Here is a 23,321-nt window from a genome sequence, read left to right on the forward strand (position 1 = left end):
TCATCTCATCCAAAAACTTGCTTCTTATATTCTGCTTTTAACCCAATCTACACAATGAAAAGTCAAGGAGACTGGTTTTGCATGAAAGCAAAGGACTTTTCTAATATGACTTCAGAGCATCCCATGCTTTTAAGTCCTTGTTCAACCACTTATTGTCATTTTCCAACTCACTCTCTATGCGCCCATCCCATATTTCAACTACAGGTATACCTCCTGGCCCTTTCTATTTCATAAGCTTCTTTGGAAGAAAAATCTACTGATTTATACAATAAACTTTCTATCTCTACTTAACCAATTTGATAATTTAGTATCTGGAGATAATTGTAAATTTCCCAAAACTTCTTCATCAAGAATTTTGGAAAAAAGAGCTATCTAGAAAAGTTATCTTCCTGAAAACACTGTTGTGCTAAACTGAAACACAGCTTTTTCTTAGGAGCTAAGCAGCTACGTTTTCATGTACTAAATAGTTTTATAAGATCATTTTTTAAAACAAAAAATCCCAGAAAGAACTGTCAAGCTAGAACAGCTTACAAAACCCCTTCTGTTATGAACTAGGAAATCAGACAACAAAACTCACGTGAAGCGTGTCTAAACGAACATAAGCTCGAAGAAATGAGCGTGGAAGTCTCCATCCATACTAGCTTTCCCTTTTTTCTTCTTCCTGAGACAAGTGACTCCCTGTCACCCAGGCTGGAGTATAGTGACGCAATCCCGATTCACTGCAACCTCTACCTCCTGAGTTCAAGGGATTCTCCTGCCTCAGCCTCCCGAGTAGCTGGGACTACAGGCGCCCACCATGACACTCAGCTATTTTTTGTATTTTTAGTAGAGACAGGGTTTCCCCATGTTGGCTAGGCTGGTCTCAAACTCCTGACCTCAAGTGATCCTCCCACCTTGGCCCCCTCAAAGTGCTGGAATTACAGGCGTGAGCCACCGCGCCAGGCCATACTAGCTTTTCTGAAGACTCTTTACTCATTCTTTTGTTCTCTACTCTAGCAGCTAAAGACATCTCCTAAAGAGACAACTAGTGTGCCTCAGTAAGCACTTGGTATTAAGACTAAACTGTGAAAAGCACTAAAATAAATGCATCATTCATCTATGACCTTCTGAGAATACCACCACCTCATATTTGAATAGGTGTCTAGTTATCATGAGAACTTTCATGCACTCATTTGATCCTCTTTAAAAACCACAGGAAACAGGACAAGCCATGTTATCAGCTCTATTTACAGAGAGGGAAATCAATTTGAAAAGGTTACATAGCTTAATCAAGGTCACAAAGTGACTAATTGGCCAAGCTGGTACCCAGTCTTACGACAGTCCAGGGCTCTTTCCTCTACACTGATCCTAAATTGAAAAAAAAAAAAACTTTTTTTGGACTGCTCCTGCAGTGTAGGGCTACCCCATTGGCAGAGAGTAGCTGAAAACTTCTGTATCTCTCTATCACAAGAAGTGGACAGGCCTAAAAGGTTTCATATTTAGATGTTTCTTTTTTTTGAAAAAGGTGAAGATCTGGCTGGGCACAGTGGTGCACATACTTAGGTAGTCCTAGCTACACAGGAAGCTGAGGCAGAAGAACTGCTTGAGCCCAGCCTGAGCAACACAGTGAGACTCCATCACTAAAAATAAGAAAATAAATAAATCATACAAAAAATTAAAAATTTTAAAAAGGGGTAAGGGTCCAATGAATTGACTAAGAAATGTGTTGTTGCAAATCAGAATGACCTTGAAAAACCACAGTACTTGCATGCAAAAATATGATCCGATTTAAAAAGTGAATATGCTTAAAACACAACAGAAAAATCAATCAATATATGTATTTCATATTACTGGTTTAAAATTTCTGAATATGCTGTAAAGAGAAAGGTGAAAAATGTCAACTAGACTGGGCGTGGTGGCTCATGCCTGTAATCCCAGCACTTTGGAAGGCCAAGGTGGGCGGATCACTTGAGTTCAGGAGTTCGCAACCAGTGTGGGCAAGGTGGCAAGATCCTGTCTCTACAAAAAACAGAAAAATTAGCCAGACGTGGTAGCATGCACCTGTAGTCCCAGCTACTTGGGAGGCTGAGACAGAAGAATTGCTTGAGACCAGGAAGTGGAGGGTGTAGTGGGCAGAGATCATACCACTAACCCCTCTAGCCTGAGTGACAGAGTGAGACTCTATCTTAACAAAAAACAAGAGAGAGAGAAAGATCTCAACTGATAAGATACTACGTAATCACATTATCTCTTGCTTGACCAACTTAACAAATATTTCAAAATGTTTATAAAAATCAAAATGGGTCAGCATTGGAAGAAGCTGTAAGTAAAATTTAGGTGTTCTCCACATGAGACAACTGCTATTAATAGAAGACTATGTGACGATATTTTCTCCAAGTTTGGTACAAAGATCAAAAAGAGAGAAAGGCCTAGGAATCTGAATTTTTAAGTACTAGGTTGTTGATGAATATAAAATTTAAAGATGTGTGTTAAAGGTAGAAATAACCTTGGCCTTGGTAGCTGTGGAACTTGTGTGGTTACTTGCTCTGGGCCCTGGTTTTCCCAATGGTAAAACAGAGGAGGTAGGGACACAAACATCCTACTTCATAGAAAAGTTATAAGACTTTAAAGATGATGGTTTATGAAAAGTGATTAACACAGTTTGGACACACAGTAAGCAATAAACAGCTTATTTTTATTCCACTGTGGTGGAAATTTTATTTCTATTTAACAGTTCTGACATTAGCAAATAGTGTACCAAACAGACAAGCTAATACATCGTTACACGATTCTTCTCAACAACTGTTCCCTCAAAAGAAAGCAGTTTTTAAGACCGCCACTCCCATGATTTAAAGAGAACTAGGAGAGGACGAACATAAATCAGTTGTGTCACATCTTAAGGATTAGAATTTAAACATTAAGGCCGGGCGCGGTGGCTCAAGCCTATAATCCCCGCACTTTGGGAGGCCGAGATGGGCAGATCTCGAGGTCAGGAGATCGAAACCATCCTGGCTAACACTAACACGGTGAAACCCGGTCTCTACTAAAAAATACAAAAAATTAGCCAGGCGTGGTGGCGGGCACCTGTAGTCCCAGCTACTCGGGAGGCTGAGGCAGGAGAATGGCGTGAACCCAGGAGGCGGAGCTTGCAGTGAGCTGAGATCCGGCCACTGTACTCCAGCCTGGGCAACAGAGCGAGACTCCGTCTCAAAAAAAAAAAAAAGAATTTAAACATTAAAAACAATTTTAATATGTTCACATACATAACTAACACCTGGTTGGACCATGACAAAAACCCACCCTTAACTATAAACAAGGGTAATTTATCATTTATCAAAATCAGGAAACGTTCCTATCTCTGAAGATCAGCGCTCTAAACCAATTATTTAACATGAGGTCTTTTTTAAGAGTTAACACACTGAATGGCTTACAATTAAAAGCCTCTTTTAACCCAAATCACCACCCTCCTTCACTTATCTTTTTTTTTTTTTTTTTTTTTTTTTGAGATGGGAGTCTCCCTCTGTCACCCAGGCTGAAATGTAGTGGCACAATCTCGGCTCACTGCAACCTCTACCTCCCGGGTTCAACTGATTCTCCTGCCTCAGCCTCCTGAGCAGCTGGGACTATACAAGCACCCACCATGTCTTGTTAATTTTTTTTGTATTTTTAGTAGTGAAGGGGTTTTACCATGTTGGCCAGGTTGGTCTCAAACTCCTGATCTCAAGTAATCTGCTCACCTCAGCTTCCCAAAGTGCTAGGATTATAGGCATGAACCACTGCACCTGGCCCACTGCTTACACTTAAAAAAAAAAAATTCCTCCCCCTCCCTAGACTCCTAACCTATTCAGGTTACCAGATTCAGAAAATTATTTTATCTCATCCATTCTTGCCTCCTTTTTTTCTACTAGGGCTATCACAACTCTGGCCTTCATCTCATCTGACAGGAAGGCACGGATTTATACCCTAACCAGAACAACAAAGAACAGGATTTCTGCCTCCACTCCTCTACCCAGGGGCTGCCAAACTTTTTCTGTAAAGGGCCAGATGGCAAATATTTAGGCTTTGCAGGCAACACAGTGTCCGTCTCAACTACACAACTCTTGTCATTATAGTACTAAAGCAGCCAGACAATATTCAAGCGAATGAGTATGACTGTGTTCTGATAAAACTTTACTTACAAAAACTTGCCTTAGACTGCATTTGGCCTACAGGGCATAGTCTGTTGATGGCGCTAATGCAACCAACTAACATCAACTTTGCTAAATTCCATCACAGATCATGTGATTTATGATTTTAAAGTCACTTTCCTTGGCCGGGTGTAGTGGCTCATGCCTGTAATCCCAGCACTTTGGGAGGCCAAGGCAGGTGGATCACGAGGTCAGGAGATTGAGACCATCCTGGCTAACACGGTGAAACCCCGTTTCCACCAAAAATACAAAAAAAAAAAAGGCGTGGTGGCGGGCGCCCGTAGTCCCAGCTACTCAGGAGGCTGAGGCAGGAGAATGACGTGAACCCGGGAGGTGGAGCTTGCAGTGAGCTGAGATGGCACCACTGCACTCCAGCCTGGACGACAGTACAAGACTCTGTCTCAAAAAGTAAAAAATAAAATAAATAAAAATAAAAGTCACCTTTCCTTACCAAAAAAAAATAGAACTCAACATTCCTTGGCCTGATACTCAAAGGCTTCCTCCATGAGTATAATCTTCATTATCCTTGGTCATTTCCTTTTTCCCATACTAGATTCCAAATTGTATTACATGATTGTGGCTCCTTATACTGCTCTAATTCCAAACCTTTGCTCAATGTGTATACAGAATGTCCTTCCTTCTTTCCCTCTAAACATCTACATCTCCCTTGCTTCCCACACTACCATCTAGAACTAAATTCCATCTATCCTCTAAGAAGTCTCCTTCCCTTTACCCAGAAATTCTTCTTCAGCAGAACTTCTATGGCACTTAATCTGTATCTTTTGTGACGATGATTGCTTTTTATCTTTTACCACAGTGAATTATATCTTAGATCCCCTAAGCCTGTGGGCAGAATCTATTTACAAGTCTTTTCTGTATTTCCCACAGCACTTTACAATCAAGAGATTAAAAAACAGGTATTATTGTTTCAAAGAAAATATTCCCAAGACAAACTTATTCTGTATTAAAATGTTATCTAAAAACTAATGACACTGGCTCAACAAATTAAGCCTTCAAAAATTAGTCTCCATCTTATTACCCAGAGGGCAGCATGGCAAAGTGAGAAAAGGAAAAAAGGACAAGACTGACATCCTGATTCAGCCATTGTTGTTCAATTTCTGCTTCCTTCCTTATCTTGTGAAATAGATGTAACCACTGACTACCTGGGAAAACTAGGAATAACTACTACAGCAAATTATTATGCATTATGGTTTTTATAAATAGAAATTTAAGAACAGCTATGTTAACTGCAAGATCCCTATTCTGCCACAAAAAAAAAAAAACTGTTGTGCATCCTTTGTTCAGCATTATGAATATAAAGAATAAAGACATGAATGGTCTCGTAACACAGACAAGTTCAGTATACTGTAGATCCTTTCACAGAGAAGTAACACAACATACTGAGTGCTAACCTTCCAGCTATCTAAGTCCAAGGTTATTTCTAAATTATTTTAAGCATAAAGCTAAATATTTAAGAATGAGTTATAACTAAGTTTCTACCAAATTAAAATTAAAACATTGAGGCTTACAACAGCCTACAGGGCTTCCTGATCTCATCTCCTACCACTCATTCTATACCTGGATCACCATGCATGCTCCTGCCACCCTGGGCTTCCTGATGAAAATCCAACAAACTGGGCTCAGTTCTATCTTAAGGCCTTTGCAAGTGTTCTCCATACCTTGAATGCTCTTTTTCAAGATCTTCACAGGTCTTGCTCACACACTTCATATAGATCTCGTTCAAACTATCACCTCCTCAGAGAGGCTTTCCCTGACCACCCTATTTAATATAGACATCTCTCTCCCATAACCATCACCTTCAATCTCCTTAGGCTCTTTCGTTTTATATCTCTTTATAGCACTTGTTAATTAGCCTTCGGTCATTATTCACTTGTTATCTGTCTTTCCTGTTAGGATAAAACTCCCTGAAAACAGTAATATCTCACTGGCTGCTGTACACCTTGTAACTAAAATCATGCCTGGAACACACTGAGTACTTGATACATATTAATTTTTAAACTGATGAATAACATATTTGTGAGTGACGAGAAATATTCATCATTGCAACTTACATAATTTCTTTTTTTTTTTTTTTTTTGAGACGGAGTCTCGCTTTGTCACCCAGGCTGGAGTGCAGTGGCGCGATCTCAGCTCACTGCAAGCTCCGCCTCCCGGGTTTACGCCATTCTCCTGCCTCAGCCTCCCGAGTAGCTGGGACTACAGGCGCCCACCACCTCGCCCGGCTAGTTTTTTTTTTTTTGTATTTTTAGTAGAGACGGGGTTTCACCATATTAGCCAGGATGGTCTCGATCTCCTGACCTCGTGATCCGCCCGTCTCGGCCTCCCAAAGTGCTGGGATTACAGGCTTGAGCCACCGCGCCCGGCCAACTTACATAATTTCTTAAACCAGCTGCTTCCAATTAAATCTAGCACGTTGAGGCTACTCCTAGAACAGAGGTTCTTAATTTGGGGCTCCAAGTTTCTGGAAGGAAAGTCTACAGCTTTTCTTTAAATGGTCCCTAATCTCAAAAACATCCTAGACCAGTGATTTATGACTTTGGCTACACCATGGAATCTCCTGGTGAATTTCAGACATACAGATGCTTAGATCTCATCCCCGAGGGTATATTTTTTCTCATCTGTGGTACAACCAAGGACGTCTAAAAAATTACCCAGGTGATTCTAGTGTATAGCAAAAGTTGAGAACCATGCAATTTTAACACAACAAATGTTAACTGGCTGAAAGTCCTCAAAGGTCCTTACAGTGAGAGAAAACAAAAATTGAAAACTACGAATTTTGAAGGAATTGGCATTGCTGGCAAACAGATCAATATACAAGTTCCTGAGTAATTCTATATCATAAAAACATTTTAAACAAAAACTAGTAGCTCTACCTCCACTTAAATACTAACCTGACATTGAGATTTTAGAGCTTACTCCCAGAACACAAATAACATCTTTCACTTAAAACAACGTATTTCAGACAAACATTCACTTCTTAATACGTTACTTATAAAAACCTAAAACTATCAAGGAAACAATACTTTTTGAAGACGAACCAAGAGCTATATTACAACTATGAAGCTCTTTGTAGTTTTATTGCTAAAAATGCCTTTGAAGCAACACATTTCCACCAATTAATGTCCTCATTTAGCCTCAACTGTTACACAGGATGACAGGCCCTGAATTTAGGTGAAACTAATACTGACAACAGACACAAAGGAGAGAGAAAGAGGGAGGGGGAATTTCAGAGATTTATTTAGATCATGCCAAAAGGGTTTGAAAAGAGCAGGTGTCAGACTGACACAGGTGGCAAATTGTTTTCTTTTTGAAGTCAAACAAGCAAACACTGAGTAATAAGCCAATTCACTGATACTAACCTAGGGTTTCATAAGTTACTGGTTTTTATACCTTCATCCAAGTAGCCCTTTTAAAAAAGTGATTAGCAAGATAGAGAGCAAAACAAAATACTAAGTATCTGTAAAATAAATAAATCCAGATGCTTAAATCCATAGTGATAATTTTAAATTATTCCTGGATACTTAGAATCACCATGGAACTCATTCCATCTATCCCTTTCTTTCTTTATTCTTGGCTGTATGGAGATATCTGCTGAAACAGAAGCACCAGGTCATAAGCACATCTGACATAAAACATTACAAACTTAAAGCATTATTTTTTAAAATCTAAAGGGCTTGGGGAAGAAAGCCACACTCCTAGCTATGAAGCCTCTGTGGCTTGACTTCCTGGAAATATTGCAAGGATATTTTTTTGAAGTATTATTCAGTTTCTTTGTTGAGTAAGTTAATTTAGTAAGAAAAGTGCAAACAAAGAAATACATGCAGGTACACAGTTCATCAACGCATTTTAGTTGTGGGGAGAGATCAGGTTTAGGACACAGGAATAAGTATAAAACTATTAAGAGTTGGAAAAGCCCTCTTTAAAATTTCCCTTCTAGAAAGATGGGCACAAGAAAAGCTTTAGCTTTCTATGTCGTTTTACTTAGTAAAATATACACTCTTATTAGTAACTTTATCTTTTATCAAATGCCTGTGGAAATAAATGTTCTGGGATTAACCAGTGAATTTAAAAAAAGCCACAGAAACATATTCCCAAAATGTGGGCTAGAGATGAACAGAATAGCACGGGATACAAAAGCCCACGGGCTGTTTACAAAATGTTTTCACGTACATGACTTTTATGTAACAGGAACAGAATACTAGTATAGAGGAAATGAAGACTACATGGAAGGGTTGGCTACTTGGAGGTGAAGGAGTTAAAGATTTCACGACCCATCAAGAGACCAGGTCATTTATACACTAGATTACCAAACCAGAAAAAGTCTGAGTCCCCTCACTCCGTTACATTTGGAGAATTGCGAATCACCAAAAAAACAAAGTATCAATACAAAGAAGAGAGAGAAAGTAAGACAATCTGACCCTGAAGGAATTGTAACGTGGAGAGAAAACGCAGCCCTACGAGTTGTCTAAGTCAGGTAATATAAGAGCAAAAAAGTTGAACAGCACAAGAGACTATTTCATGAACACCAGATGCCTTGATATGTAAGGGCTTTAAAGAGAAAATACTCCCCTCATGAGCTGCTGCTTCAGTGCCTAGTTCTTCACTCAACTATACCCTCCTCTAAATCAGATGTAGCATTTTGAAATCGACCTCACTCCCTTAACCACACTTAACTTTTGGAGTAGAGGTTAATGAACACACCAGGATAAAACGATGTCTAGTTTGGCAGGAATGGGAGTACAAAAGTAAGGGGGAAAAGACAAGTAAGAACAAAAGCAGTGGCTCACACACCTCACTCTACCCCAGCTAAACTGTGGAAAGCTGACTGGCATATCCACATACTTAAATTATACGTTACTGGAAATGAGGGAGGTGGGGAAATGCTAACATTCTGATTTGTCCCTTAGGAGGATATTCCCCCGTCAGGGTTGCCCTTGAAGAATTTCCAGTTGTAATGCTCACTTCAGCCTCGACCTCTCAGGCTGAAGTGACCTTCCCATCTCAGTTTCCCGAGTAGCTGGGACTACAGGCATCAACCGCAACATCTAGCTCATTTCTTGTGGTTTATTGTACAGATGGGCGTCACTACGTTGCCCAGGCTGGTCTCGAACTCCTTGAGTTCAAGCGATTCCCCATGCCTCGGCCTCCCAAAGCACTGAGATTACAGGCCTAAGCCACCGTGCCCGGGCTCTCACCACAATTTATAAAAGGAGAGAGAATGAAGGGAAGGGTAGAATTTCCTCTTTAAAGGTGGTCTGACTCACCAAACCATCTTCACTGCAAAGCCTTAAACAGTACCAGAATACAGGAAAAGGATATTGTATGCTTTTCTTAGAGCTGGGACAAAGAAATGAGAGGGTGTGGTGGGGGAAGGAGTAAACAATCAGCGCAGAGACCATCCTGGCTAACACGGTGAAACCCCGTCTCTACTAAAAAATACAAAAAACTAGCCGGGCGAGGTGGTGGGCGCCTGTAGTCCCAGCTACTCGGGAGGCTGAGGCAGGAGAATGGCCTGAACCCGGGAGGCGGAGCTTGCAGTGAGCTGAGATCCGGCCACTGCACTCCAGCCTGGGCGACAGAGCGAGACTCCGTCTCAAAAAAAAAAAAAAAAAAAAAAAAAAAACAATCAGCGCAGAAGTAACCCATATTGTACATGGTTTATACGATGCCATCTCCAGGTTTAATCTTTCCCTTTTATTACTTTATGATTATTTTAATGGAGATGGGGTCTTGCTATGTTGACCACACTGATCTCAAAGTCCTGGCCTCCTAAAGTACTGGGATTACAGATGTAAGCCACCACAAGCAGCCTAATCCCTCAATTTTAGTTTCTTTACCATAAGAGACACAATGCTTACTATACAATTAAAATATGCTATAAAATATTAAATGGAATAACTATACAAAAAGGCATTCCTGGCATTCAGAAAAGTTGATGGTAGCATCCTTTCCCTCTCAAAGATAGGTACTGGAGACCCTAATCCAATAGTTCTCAGCCAGGGATTTTTTTTTTTTTTTCCTGAGACGGAGTCTGGCTCTTTCGCCCAGGCTGTAGTGTCGCGATCTCGGCTCACAACATCCTCCACCTCCCAGGTTCAAGTGATTCTCCTGCCTCAACTTCCCAAGTAGCCGGGACTACAGGTGTGTGCAACCATGCCCGGCTAATTTTTGTACTTTTAGTAGAGACAGGATTTCGCCATGTTGGCCAGGTTGGTCTCGAACTCCTGGCCTCAAGTGATTCGCCCACCTCGGTCTCCCAAAGTGCTGGGATTACAGGTGTGAAAAGCTGCTCCCAGCATTGGGGATTATTTTGACCTTAGACCAACCCCCAAAAGAGCACATATAATAAAGTCTGGAAAAATTTTGTTGTCTCAACTAGGGTGAGGGATGGTCCTACTGGCATTTAGGGAATAGAGATCAGAGATGCCACCAGACATCCTTACAGTGCACAGAATAGCTTCCCATGACAAATAATTATTAGACCCAAAAGGTTAATGGTGCCTCTGTTAAGAAAACCTGCCTAAAAAAATTCATTTTTGGAAAAACCACATAAACATAGAAAAGGAGAATAACACACTCTAGTTCCTACAATCTATTGGGAAAAAAAAAAACCATTTAAAAGATATTATAGGCTAAGTACAGTGGCTCACACCTATAATATCAACACTTCGGGAGGCCGACGCAGGAGGATCACTTAAGTCCAGGAGTCTTAGGCTGCAGTAAGCTACTATCACGCCACTGCACCCCAAACTGGGTGATAGAGTGAAACTCTGTCTCTAAAAAGAAAAGATAGTCTAAGAACAATCCTTTCTTGTGATAGCTATTATTCAAATGACAAAAGTTCAGGGGAAAATCTTGTAAATATCAGAAAAAAGCTTCTCCTCCTAAGCAGTTTAAAAATATGCAGATAGCCGGGCACAGTGGCTCACACTTGTAATCCCAACACTTTCGGGAGGCCAAGGTGGGTGGATCACTTGAGGTCAAAAGTTCGAGACCAGCCTGACCAACACAGTGAAATCCCATCTCTACTAAAAATACAAAATTAGCCAGGCGTGGTAGCTCATGCCTGTAATTCCAGCCACTTGGAAGGCTGAGGCAGGAGAATCCCATGAACCCAGGAGGCAGAGGTTGCAGTAAGCTGAGATGGCACCACTGTACTCCAGTCTGGGCAACAGACCGAGATTCTGTCTCAAAAAAACATTAAGAAAGAATATTCCAGATCATCCAGAAAGTCAGTATCTGATAGTGTTTATATGGAGAACTCCCACACCGGAATGTAAACTCCTAACTCTAGATCCATCTCTTCTCAGGTCTCCCTATCACCTTAGCGCAACCACTAAGGTGATAGTCCTTCCAACCACTCCTTCCTTCTAAGATTTCAGCATTTAATGGCTGTACCATGTATCTAATACTTAGTACACAACGCCTAATTCTTGTTTTTTATTTAAAATACTAAAATGAAACAGAGACAGGGTCTCGCTATGATGCCTATTCTTGTCTAGAACTCCTGGGCTCAAGGGATCCTCTCAAGGAGCTCGGCCCACAATATCCAATTTTAATGCTTCCTTTTCTACTGGAAAGTGGAGGGGAAAGCTGGGAGCAGTGGCTCACACCTGAAATCCCAGCTACTCAGGAAGCTGAGGCAGGAGAATCGCTTGAACCGGGGAGGCGGAGGTTGCACTGAGCTGAGATCACACCACTGCACTCCAGCCTGGGCGACAGAGTGAGATTCTATCTCAAAAAAAAAAAAAAAAAACAACAGTCACATAAATTACTAATTGAAGACAAGAACCAAGTTTTCAATTCTTCTTAAGCGTTTTCATCATTCCTGATCTAACCACCAGAGAAGTGTTTCCTTGCCCTTTGGTGGCAAGGTTAATCTTGATGATAAATGATCCTGAAAGGCTAGTCTCCAAATAATTAGAACCTTGAAAATGTTTATATTTTTCTCTGCTCGGAAAATTCTGGAACTCCTTTTCTAGGACTGCCACAAGAACACTTTTGACTACCCTCAATGATGACACATTTTAGTTTCCATTCAGATTACCAACTATGGTAACTCCTCTGATCACTGTTTAAGTACTATTTATTAAAGGAACAAACATAAGCTATTGCTCTTGGAAGGCTGGCCTGCTAGGAAATACCCAAGAGCAATTCTGTACCTTATCCTTCCATAAATTAGTCAGCCAATCTTACCATTCAAAGATGAAATTAAAGGCATTTATCTCATCTAGTAATACCATCAGTAAACCATGGAAGCTTAAATAATCTAACATTGCTTTGGACATTATGGAAATGACAACCTCAGCACCTAATAAAATGTAAAGCCAAATGTATACATATCACGTCAATGGTCTTGAATGTACACTTACCTTGAAAATTTCAAAGTCACCTCACATTTCTCAACTCTTGGACTTGAGACCTGCTTACTATCAAGTTATCATTGAGAACAAATTAAGAATTCTCAATTGGGAAGTCACCTATTGCACTAAGCAAACTGCCTGCAAATACAAAATTAACCTTTCTACTTACACTATTAAGTCAAACCACTTCTGGTAATGCTTGAGAGTATTTGCATGAGATCAAGTTCATATACAGCTGGGCAGAAGCAAAATGAGTCTTAAGCAAGCTTCATTCTGTTTCCATCTTAAAAAGAGAAGACTGGCCTGTCCTCCAACCCTTTTGAATAAGCATCTTGAAAAATTCACTATGCACAGGGTGTGCCCAAAGAATACTTGGTGGAAAAATCTGCTGGGAGAGTGCCAATTTAAAAAGAAAAACATTTTCACCCAGTTGGAAATCTAGAGAAAGAATAGTTGCAGCAATTCAGCTGAAAACTCTCAAGATCTGAAGAAAATTTTAGAAAAACCCCAGATCTTTTTGTTCTTGGAGTAAAATTCTATGAAAGGCAACTAAATGAATCAATGAAGTATTCAACTATGTTAACTTTATGCACCTAAAAAGCAATAACTGAAATTCTGCCTTTGACATTTGACAGTGCAAAAGGCACTAAGTACCTTATTTGTTCTACATAAATGAACTTTATAATCTGCAATAGTTTTTAAATCAACTGTTTCTGGGAAATAATGAAAGAATTTTATTTCGCTTTTTAAAAGAGCAAGAATAACAAAAATTTTTTATTGTTTTGCTTTTTTGGGTGGGGAGGGGTTGGAGGAATCGGGTTAAAATTTTGTTTTCCACTAGAGACTTTTTTTTTTTTTTTTTTGAGACAGTCTCACTCAGTGGTCCAGCTGAAGTGCAGTGGCACGATCGATCTCGGCTCACTGCAACCTCTGCCTCCCAGGTTCAAGAGATTCTTATGCCTCAAGCTTTTCAGGTAGCTGGGATTACAGGCATGTGTCACCACACCAGGCTAATTTTTGTATTTTTTGTTTTGTTTGTTTTTGAGACTGAGTCCGCTCTATCGCCGAGGCTGGAGTGCAGTGGCGCAATCTCAGCTCACTGCAACCTCCACCACCCAGGTTCGAGCAATTCTCATCCCTCAGCATCCCGAGTGGCTGGGATTACAGGTACCCACCACCACACCCAGTTCATTTTTGTATTTTTAGTAGAGACAAGGTTTCGTCATGTTGGCCAGGCTGGTTTCAAACTCCTGACCTCAAGTGATCCGCCTGCCTTGGCCTCCCGAAGTGCTGGGATTACAGGCATGAGCCACCACACCCGGCCAGGAGACTTATTTCTGAAGCATAACACTCCAGCAACAGCTTGATTAAGCTAAAAAGATACCCATCTGTTACAGGCCTTTGTCTTCAGTCTCTCACAACACCCACCCCTTTCCAGGTCCACTCAGAACCTTACGCTCAGATTTTTTTTCCACTACAGTAAGTGAACACAACAAAAAATTACAGATACTACAGGGACACACTGGTCCCAGGTTGCCTCATGAGAAAAGCAGGTGAGTGGGCCTGCTGGAGCTTTGCACTAACTCTATGGACTCTGTGGAAATTGCATGCAATGCAGGCTACATGGAGGAGGGTCACTGGGCTGCTCACTATACCTCAGCAAAGCAAAAGGCCTGCCTATGCCTATGACGACAGCCTTTCCCATCACAGCCTGGTCCCACCACAAAACAACAAGCAGGATTTTTCCAAAAGGTACAATCCTAATTTTTCAAGCTTAGGAAGACAAAATGTAACAATTCTCAACAGTTGTCCAGAATTCTTCCTATTCTATTACTCCCCCTTTAGTACTAATACCACAAATGCTAAGAAAAATAACTTCTAGTTCATCCTTCAAGTTTTCTGGTACTCACAAAATCAATAAAAATAACATGTGAAATGTTAATCACAAATCACCTACTCAGACACTGAAATGATAAAAGCAGACTAATGATGAAAACCAATCAGGATAGTCCTCAACTATTTTTTCAATATCCTTTTAAGTTCTATGGTAACTAACTAGATTTACCAGCAAGAGTTTTCTTGAGGAAAATACTAAACACAAAGCACATGCTTACAATTCACCTGTAAGCACAAGGTAAGAATAATGGAGAAAGAATATAAAATACCTTCATATTTCAAAAGAGCTCTTTTTCCAGCATCTGGGGAAATAGCTGTTTGGGGCTTTTCCACATAAGATATAAATCATCCCTTTTGAATGTCAAAAATGTTTAATTTAGCCATTTGATGGGGAAAAAACTTAAATAGTTCAATTCACTGGACTGTTTATTATGTAAAGGAAAACTATTTAAACTTCCCACCATCCCTCCTGGTCAATGCTGGTGTCCACCCACGTACTGTGTGGTCAGAGAGCTTCTAAAGGAGTTACAGCAAACAGCAAAGGTATGTGCCTTCAGGCTGCTCCGTTTCTCAAAACAGAATCTTTTTTCTGTCCTCTACCAATCAGTTCCAGGAGTTATCTTCCATTCAGAAGACAGAACGTGTATGACCACAAGCAAATTATTTAACATATCTATAGTCTTGGGTCTCAACTGTAAAATGGGGTATCATCATCATAAGGAAGATTTAAAGACACCAAACCTAAGCCACCTAACATACACAAAAGTGTGATCAATAAATACTAATTCCTTTCTTTTCTTCCCTTTCTAAAAAAATAACTCCAACCACTTCCTAGATGTTATGTCTGCCCTAGCAAAATGTCCCTCCTCTACCCATCCAACTTTTCTTAAGACAAGGTCTCTGCTGCTCACGCTGGAGTGCAGTGGCACAATCTCGGCTCACTGCAACCTCCACCTCCTAGGCTCAAAGCAATCCTCCTACCTCAGCCCCCCAAGTAAGGTGGGACTATAGGCGCATGCCACCACACCTGGCTACTTTTTTTTTTTTTGTAGAGAAGGGGTTTCGCCATGTTACCTAGGCTGCTCTAGAGCGCCTGGGCTCAAGGGATCTGCACGCTTCGGCCTCCCAAAGTGCTAGAATTACAGGAGAGAGGCACCACACCCATATAATCCATCCAACTTCTACTCCACAAAAGAAAAAGAGTAATAGGGTATTGTAGGCTTAAGGATGTATTTGGTTAAGATACACATGGCCATTATACCTTTCCTCAAAAAATACGTATTACCAAATTAATTTATAATAGTCTTTTGAATATAAACATAAACGCCGTATTTTACATGATGGTTGGTAGACCTCTTTTCATCAATCAAATCTAATGAACAATTTGATTCTGTTTCCACTAAAAAAGCTAGTGCTTATGCCCAGGAGATAGGTAAAGAGCCTAGCTTATTATCTTGATCTCTTATTAGCTGTGTGACATTAAGTTACTTAAACTTTCCATTCCACAGTTTGAGTCTGTAAAATGAAAATTATCTATCTCATTGTACTGTTGGAGGATTACATAAACTAAATTTGTAAAAAGCTCTTTATAACTGCCGGGCGCGGTGGCTCAAGCCTGTAATCCCAGCACTTTGGGAGGCCGAGACGGGCGGATCACGAGGTCAGGAGTTCGAGACCATCCTGGCTAACACGGTGAAACCCCGTCTCTACTAAAAATACAAAAAACTAGCCGGGCGAGGTGGCGGGCGCCTGTAGTCCCAGCTACTCGGGAGGCTGAGGCAGGAGAATGGCGTAAACCCGGGAGGCGGAGCTTGCAGTGAGCCGAGATCGCGCCACTGCACTCCAGCCTGGGTGACAGAGCCAGACTCCGTCTCAAAAAAAAAAAAAAAAAAAAAAAAAGCTCTTTATAACTAAAGAGCTAAAAACAATTCAACATATGTAGGCTATTATTTCTCTACCAGGATGTCTCAATTGTTGTCTGATTAGGCAAAGTTGGTTAAAAACGTTGTTTCCGGCAGGGCGCGGTGGCTCATGCCTGTAATCCCAGCACTTTGGGAGGCCGAGGCGGGCAGATCACGAGGTCAGGAGATTGAGACCATCCTGGCTAATATGATGAAACCCCATTTCTACTTAAAAAAAAAAAAAAAAAAAAATTAGCCAGGCGTGGTGGCGGACGTCTGTAGTCCCAGCTACTTGGGAGGCTGAAGCAGGAGAATGGTGTGAACCCGGAAGTCAGAGCTTGCAGTGAGCCCAGATCATGCCACTGCACTCCAGCCTGGGCGACAGAGCGAGACTCTTGTCTCAAAAAAAAAAAAACCAAAAAACGTCGTTTCCTAGCTCACCCAAATCAGTTGTTCAGTCAAAATCCTCCTGGGTTCTCAGGTTTCAGACTAATTCAGTCCCAAAGACTCTAAACTCTGCCACCCTGTTTCTTCCCAGGATACATCTCTGGCAAGTACCAGAGAAACAAACAGTGTTGAAACTGCAATTAAAGGGAGAGCAAGAAAATGGCACTACACATACAAGGGTGTTCAATTCCCTGGCACATGCCCTCTATTCTATTAGGCCTAAGTAAAACAACTTATAAGAACATGATTTTAAACGAACTATGACACCTCTCTCTGGGTGCCATTCCCCAATCTCCCCATTTCCCCCGCCCCCAAAACAATTTTCTCTACAATTCTTCTTACCTGAGTTCTGAATATAATCTACATGATTACTACACTGCTACTAAATAGGCTGCCAGAACAAACCACAATATTCACAATTTAACAGCAAATTTTCAGTATATTCTGTTTGCGGAGCAGACCCTACAGAAACTTTCATCGGACTTAAAATAATTTCAAAGCAATTTTGTCTACCATGGTGCAAGAAACCTTTTTTCACACTTATAGAAATATAATATCAAACAGGATACAGTTGTCACAAAGCCTTAACTAATAAGAATCAAAACTGGTTAAGATTTCTTCTTATGTTTACTATATACTAAACCCCCTTGGTTTCAAATCTATATAAACTCAATGTTTTCTTTACATTGGATATTTAAGCATAATTTTCCCAGATGCACAACAGAAAATTGGAAAAAGATAATTCGTTGGTAAACATGAAAGGACATGGCCTTAGGCACAAATTTCTACCCAGCTTGCAAAATACTCTAGTCCACTTTGGTCCATGTTTAGGGAGGCGGGGAAATGAATTAAAGTACCATCCATTTAAAATAGAATGTGGCCCCATGCTTTCCCTTTTCTAGTTAAATCTATTTGTTTTATCACACTGACAGAGCCTAATCGGGGGCTCTGCACAGGACACTCCAGGTATACCCAACAGATGAAAATATTTAAATAAAAATTAATGAATGCCTACCTCATCTGCTCCTTCTCCATCTTGACATATCCATCCAATGTAGTTACCCCTGCCAAACAAAAATCTGGGAATCACCCATGGCACCTCTTCCCTTTTGCTCACCACATGCAATCAGTCACAAGCCCTCATCACCCCTATCTCCAATAACCAATTACCTTAAATCTTTCCTGCCAAAAGCTGAGTCCACTATTCAGCTAACTGGTTAGCCTAAATTCACCTCTATTCCCCTTCTCCACACAAGCGGGGTCTGAAAAATACAAATCATGTAAGCCATGTCAATGGCTTCACAATAAAAATTTTAACTTTATGTAATCAACAAGGCCATCTGTATGATCTGGCAACTAGCTACCTCTCTGGTCTCATTTCTCGCTACTCGTAAAATACACTAAACTTCGCTCTGTTCTTTGAGAGAGTCAAGCACCTTCCATTTCCAGGACCTCAGCATGTCCTGTTTCCTTAAATCAGCAGCAAAACCCCATTCCCTCTTATCCTTCGGGTCTCAGCTTACATGTCATTTCCTTCAGAAGACTCACCATCACATCCCCACCACATGCTGACTAGATATATCCAATATGCACCCTCAGAGATCACTCTGAACTTTGTCCCTGTAGCACCCACAACAATCATAAATATATCATCATCCATGTAATTACCTGCTTAAATATTAATCTCTCTCTAGTCTATATTCCCCATGAGCGCAAGACAAGGATTGTATCTTTCTTACTCACCACTGTATGCCTAGCATCCCAGCATGTGTAGCAGGCATTCAATGTAGATTTAATGAATGAATTAATCAAATCCAAACTCCTCCAATGAAAGTTTTCAGGTTTCTGTACAGATCAGTTCCTCCCCCTGTTTATAGAAGATTATTTGGAAGCTGATTTCCTCATTTTTATTTTTTGAGAGACAGGGTCTCACTTTGTCGCCCATGCTGGAGTTTAGTGGCACGATCACAGCTTACCCAAGACTTGAACTCCTAGGCTCAACCCATCTTCCTGTCTCAGCCTCCTGAGAGCTGGGTTTACAGGCTCAAGCCACTGCACCCAGCCATTTCCTCATTTTTAACACTTGCTGGAACTTGTAAGGAATATGGAAAACTTCATTCTTAAGACTCTAGTAAAGAACCTGGACTCTCACGAGCTATTAAGGTTATTTTGCAAACAGTACTGAAATGCTTCTGGTAACCTTTATCTATTGCTATAGTCAGCCAGGCTTGAAACTTCAATCACCTATGATGATCCCTCCCGTAACTGACCCCACACATCACAGTTATTAAGTCCCATTCAGTTTACCTCTACATCATTTCTGCAATTATCTCTTTTTCTTCTCACATTACATTTATCATCTGTACCTATACTACTATGTCTTCAACATATCCCATTCCCACGGAGCCACCAAAGCCCTGTAACTTTCAACTTGTCTTCTCTGTGTGCCTTGTGCCATCTGCCTATACTGACCTCTCAGAAGGTCACAACCAAAAGAAAACTGTCTATCAAAATATTTGCCATCCTTCAAGACTCATTTCTAACATTACCTAGTACCAGGCACTGTTCTAAACATTCATCTTTGTCTTACTAAGTTCTTCACTCCCTTCACTCTTTAAACTTCTTGAGGATAGAAACTTAGCTTATTCATCTGTTATCTCTTGTGTCTTACACATTTACTAAGTACTTATTATATGACTAACACTACCATAAAAGAGTATGTTCACTTCAAAGAACAAAAACAACAATCACAAGGTAGCAGAAAACACTACAGCAACTGTATCTATGGTAAATGGGTAACCCCCAAATCCCTGATGCCTAAGTTCCTTTCTTCAGAATCCCACAACAAGCACTAAGAATAATTTTCACTACCTACGTATCTTCTCAGGAAAAAAAATGAGAAGGGAATAGAAGAAAAAAACACAAGTTCCTGTTTCTGCCACCTGACGTCATGTGCAGATTAGGAGAAAAGCCAAGGGGCACTAAATCAAAGGTGTTCAACAAATGAAAGTTTACTCATCTCTGAAGTAAATTCTGTAAGAATACAATGAAATTATTCCCACATTTCTATTCCATACATCAAGAAATACGATAATCACTTTAATGGACTATGAAAAGTAAATAAACCAAAGAAATGAAGGTATTAAAAGAACCAAAGCTTTAAGTCACAAGTCAAGAAATCTGTTTTGTTTCAAGTTATACCAGTGCTTTGCTAAGTCCTTTGCCTCAGCTTCCCCCATGCAAAAAATGGTAATGAGAACAGTTCCATTCATGTTAAAGATAAATAGTCACATTTCAAAGTAGTTTGAGACTTAAAGGTCACATAGGGTCAGCTCCCTCACTTTAATTAGAAAAATGGTTACATTAGTCCTACAGCTAGTTTTTAGCAGAGAAGGGTTTAGCTGAGAAGACTTGGGTATCCTGGGTGATGTTCCTCTCAACCCACCACTCTATGAAATGCTAAAGAGTAGAAAAATGATAGCCAGGTGTTCGGTGCACACCTCCAGCAACTCCAGAGGCTGAGGCAGGAAGACCACTTGAACCTGGGAAGCAGAGACTGCAATAAGCTGAGATCACACCTCTGAACTCCAGCCCAGGTGACAGAACGAGACTGTCTCTCAAACATATACATACATACAAACACACATAAAAAGTAAAAAATGACAAACCAATTTGATTGCCACTTTGGCAACATCATCTGTGTATTCTTAACAAATTCAAGAGTTAAAATTTGTTATTTATTTTATTTATTTATTTATTTATTTTTGAGACGGAGTCTCGGTGTTATCCATGCTGGAGTGCAGTGGCGCGATCTCAGCTTATTGCAGTAGCTGGGACTACAGGCACCCGCCACCACACCTGGCTAATTTTTTGTATTTTTAGTGGAGACGGGGTTTCACCGTGTTAGCCAGGATGGTCTCGATCTCCTGACCTCGTCATCCACCCATCTCGGCCTGGTAATCCTAGCTACTCAGGAGGCTGAGGCAGCAGAATCGCCTGAACCCGGGAGGCAGAGACTGCAGTGAGCCAAGATCGCGCCACTGCACTCCAGCCTGGGCAACAAGAGCAAGACTTGGTATCAAAAAAAAAAAAAAAAAAAAAATTTCCCCAGGGTGAGAAAACTCACTGCAATCAAGACCATCAAAAATTAAAATAAGCGCTTTAGTGTCACTGAACTGCATCTATAGTTTATTTTTACCCAATCTTGATCTGAAACAGACTTCAGGAGACTATTAGTCAAAACACAGGTTAGCATACATTCAACCAGAAATAAAAACATGAAAACAGGGAAACAAAATGAAGCTATTAAAAAGGTACAACAAAAAGATCCACAAGTTTAGCTCTAAACTTCCAGATGTCAATAGGAAAACAGAAACCTAGTGAACAATTACAGCACCCAGGTAATAAAAACAGACTAAAAGCTTAGACAAACATACAATTATTCTTGGCTGCACAACTTTCTCCCTGAGGTCCTTATACAGAAGGCATTACAGAATACAGAGAATATCCTCAACAATATTTCAGTAATCACAATGAAATGGTTTATGAGGTTATTTTTATACTGAACTTCAAGATAAGCCTAGAGTAACACTTGGGAGAAAAAAAAGAAAAAAAAAACAACAACTCTGGGGAGAGAGAAAAAAGAGGGGAAAAAAAAAAAGAAAAAACACACACACCTTAGGAAAGAGAGACCTACATAATGTGGTCCAGGTACCCAGAACACTGCTGATTTAAGAGCACAATAAAGAGAATTTCTAGAAAAAAAAATACTATTTTAACAACAAGTACTTACTATATAGAAGTTTATAAGCACAGGGCCCAGAAAACGAAAACCAAATTTAGCAAAATATGGAATGGGTCCAGAAATTAAACAAAATTGCAGGGGAAAAAAAAGAGACAACTCTAAGAGGGAAAAACAAAGAATATAAAAAAGAAAGAACAGCAAGCACAACTCAGCAAATACATTACATACATATGGTAATTAAATACTTTTATTTCTACATCTACAATTAAGAATTAAACATTAAGATATTTATGGAAGCATGCAGCTTCCTTAATTCCATATTCAAGGAGATAAAGTTTAAATTCCTGTACCTTCCACAGTGATGACTTATATCATTGTTTAGTGACATCATATCAAACCCAAGATACTGCAGAATTTTCAAAGAAGCAGTTATATGTCCACTGTACCAAGGAAGGAAGGTATGTGAAATATTTCATGAAGATTTTCCAAAAACAGTTTAAAACAAAAAGAGCAAGAGTTTTAAACCAAACATAAAATCAGTCAACCATAAAAATTAATAAAAAAGAAACCCTCTCTAAAGTCTCATTTAGCAATATAGTTTACTGTCAAGTAATACAATGATGAACATACAATCTGCTAAACATTCAACAACATAGAAAAATTAATCATTCTACAGCTAGCATGTACCAACGACATAGAATGGATCACTGTTTCTCCTCTGGGAAGTGGCAAAGAAAAAACAATTGAATTCTTAGTGAAGAAAGGGATTGTAATTTCCACAGAACTATCCACTTGCAATTTAAGCAACATAATTTAAAAACAGCTCATTCCAACAGTCTCCTCTATTAAATATTTTCATTAGGGCTGCCTAGATGAAACCTAGCCCACCATATTATATCTTGGGCAAAAGAGTAAAATACAGACCGGCTGCTGAAAGGGAGCGCGGGGAGCTGAAATTCATCAGCTGGGTCAAGTTCCTGAAGAATTAACTAACTACATTCTAGGATTCATTTCTCAGCATCAAAGAACAACTTTTTCTTCTTCTTTTTAAATTAAAGCAATGCCTCCATTCTCATTGTCTGGCCAACTGCTGAAAACTTTTAAAATACTCAGAAGATCAACAAACACTTGGCTAAACAAATACCAGCCTTAAAAGTCAACCCGGTGATCCTGCTCAACAAGAACTTTAAAGTATTTATGCTTTACTGGTGGTTTTGGTTTCCACAAAAAAAACTTTTTTTTTTTTTTTTTTTGAGATGGAGTTTCGCTCTTGTTGCCCAGGCTGGAGTGCAATGGCACAATCTCAGCTCACCACAACCTCCGCCTCTCAGGTTCAAGCGATTCTCCTGCCTCAGCCTCCCGAGTAGCTGGGATTACAGGCGTGTGCCACCAGGCCCAGCTAATTTTGTATTTTTAGTAGACGGGGTTTCTTCATGTTGGTCAAGCTGGTCTCGAACTCCCGACCTCAAGTGATCCACCCACCTCAGCCTCCCAAACTGCGGGATTACAGGCATGAGCCACCATGTCAGGCCCTAAATACAATTACAATATGCGAAAAGAGCATTTACTTCGGAGTACTTTCAGTACCCAAATTTTCTTTAATATGATCTAATGCATGAAAATTCTACTTTTTAAAGTATCATTCAGTTGATTTAATTGCAAGAGGATTCAACTGATCCCAAAATGTTTCCTAAAAGCCATCCTTTGGCTGTTCTTATACACTTCACACCCTTCCAAACCATAAACCATTATGTGAGAAGAATGTGTAGAACTAAGTAGTAAA

At 40.1% G+C, this 23,321-nt stretch overlaps 1 protein-coding gene across 25 annotated transcripts in view; it reads right to left on the reverse strand.

Moving 5' to 3' along the window:
- KANSL1 (KAT8 regulatory NSL complex subunit 1) overlaps window positions 1-23,321 on the reverse strand; it is a 196,771-nt gene that overhangs the window by 115,852 nt on the left and 57,598 nt on the right. The window contains exons 1-2 of one of the 25 annotated variants that reach the window (XM_065531772.2): window positions 18,538-18,660; window positions 17,810-17,858 (exon numbers count right to left, since the gene is read on the reverse strand). The exons of 22 other annotated variants lie outside the window; for them this stretch is intronic. In XM_065531772.2, coding sequence (XP_065387844.1) covers window positions 17,810-17,829 — 20 coding nt within the window. In that variant the 5' untranslated portion in view covers window positions 17,830-17,858; window positions 18,538-18,660. Of the gene's footprint in view, window positions 1-17,809; window positions 17,859-17,964; window positions 18,036-18,537; window positions 18,661-23,321 lie in introns of those variants that run through there. 2 more of the 25 variants (XM_065531771.2, XM_065531770.2) reach the window with 2 other exon arrangements.

This window comes from Macaca fascicularis, chromosome 16 (assembly GCF_037993035.2).
Source record: "Macaca fascicularis isolate 582-1 chromosome 16, T2T-MFA8v1.1".
Classification (NCBI taxonomy): domain Eukaryota; kingdom Metazoa; phylum Chordata; class Mammalia; order Primates; family Cercopithecidae; genus Macaca; species Macaca fascicularis.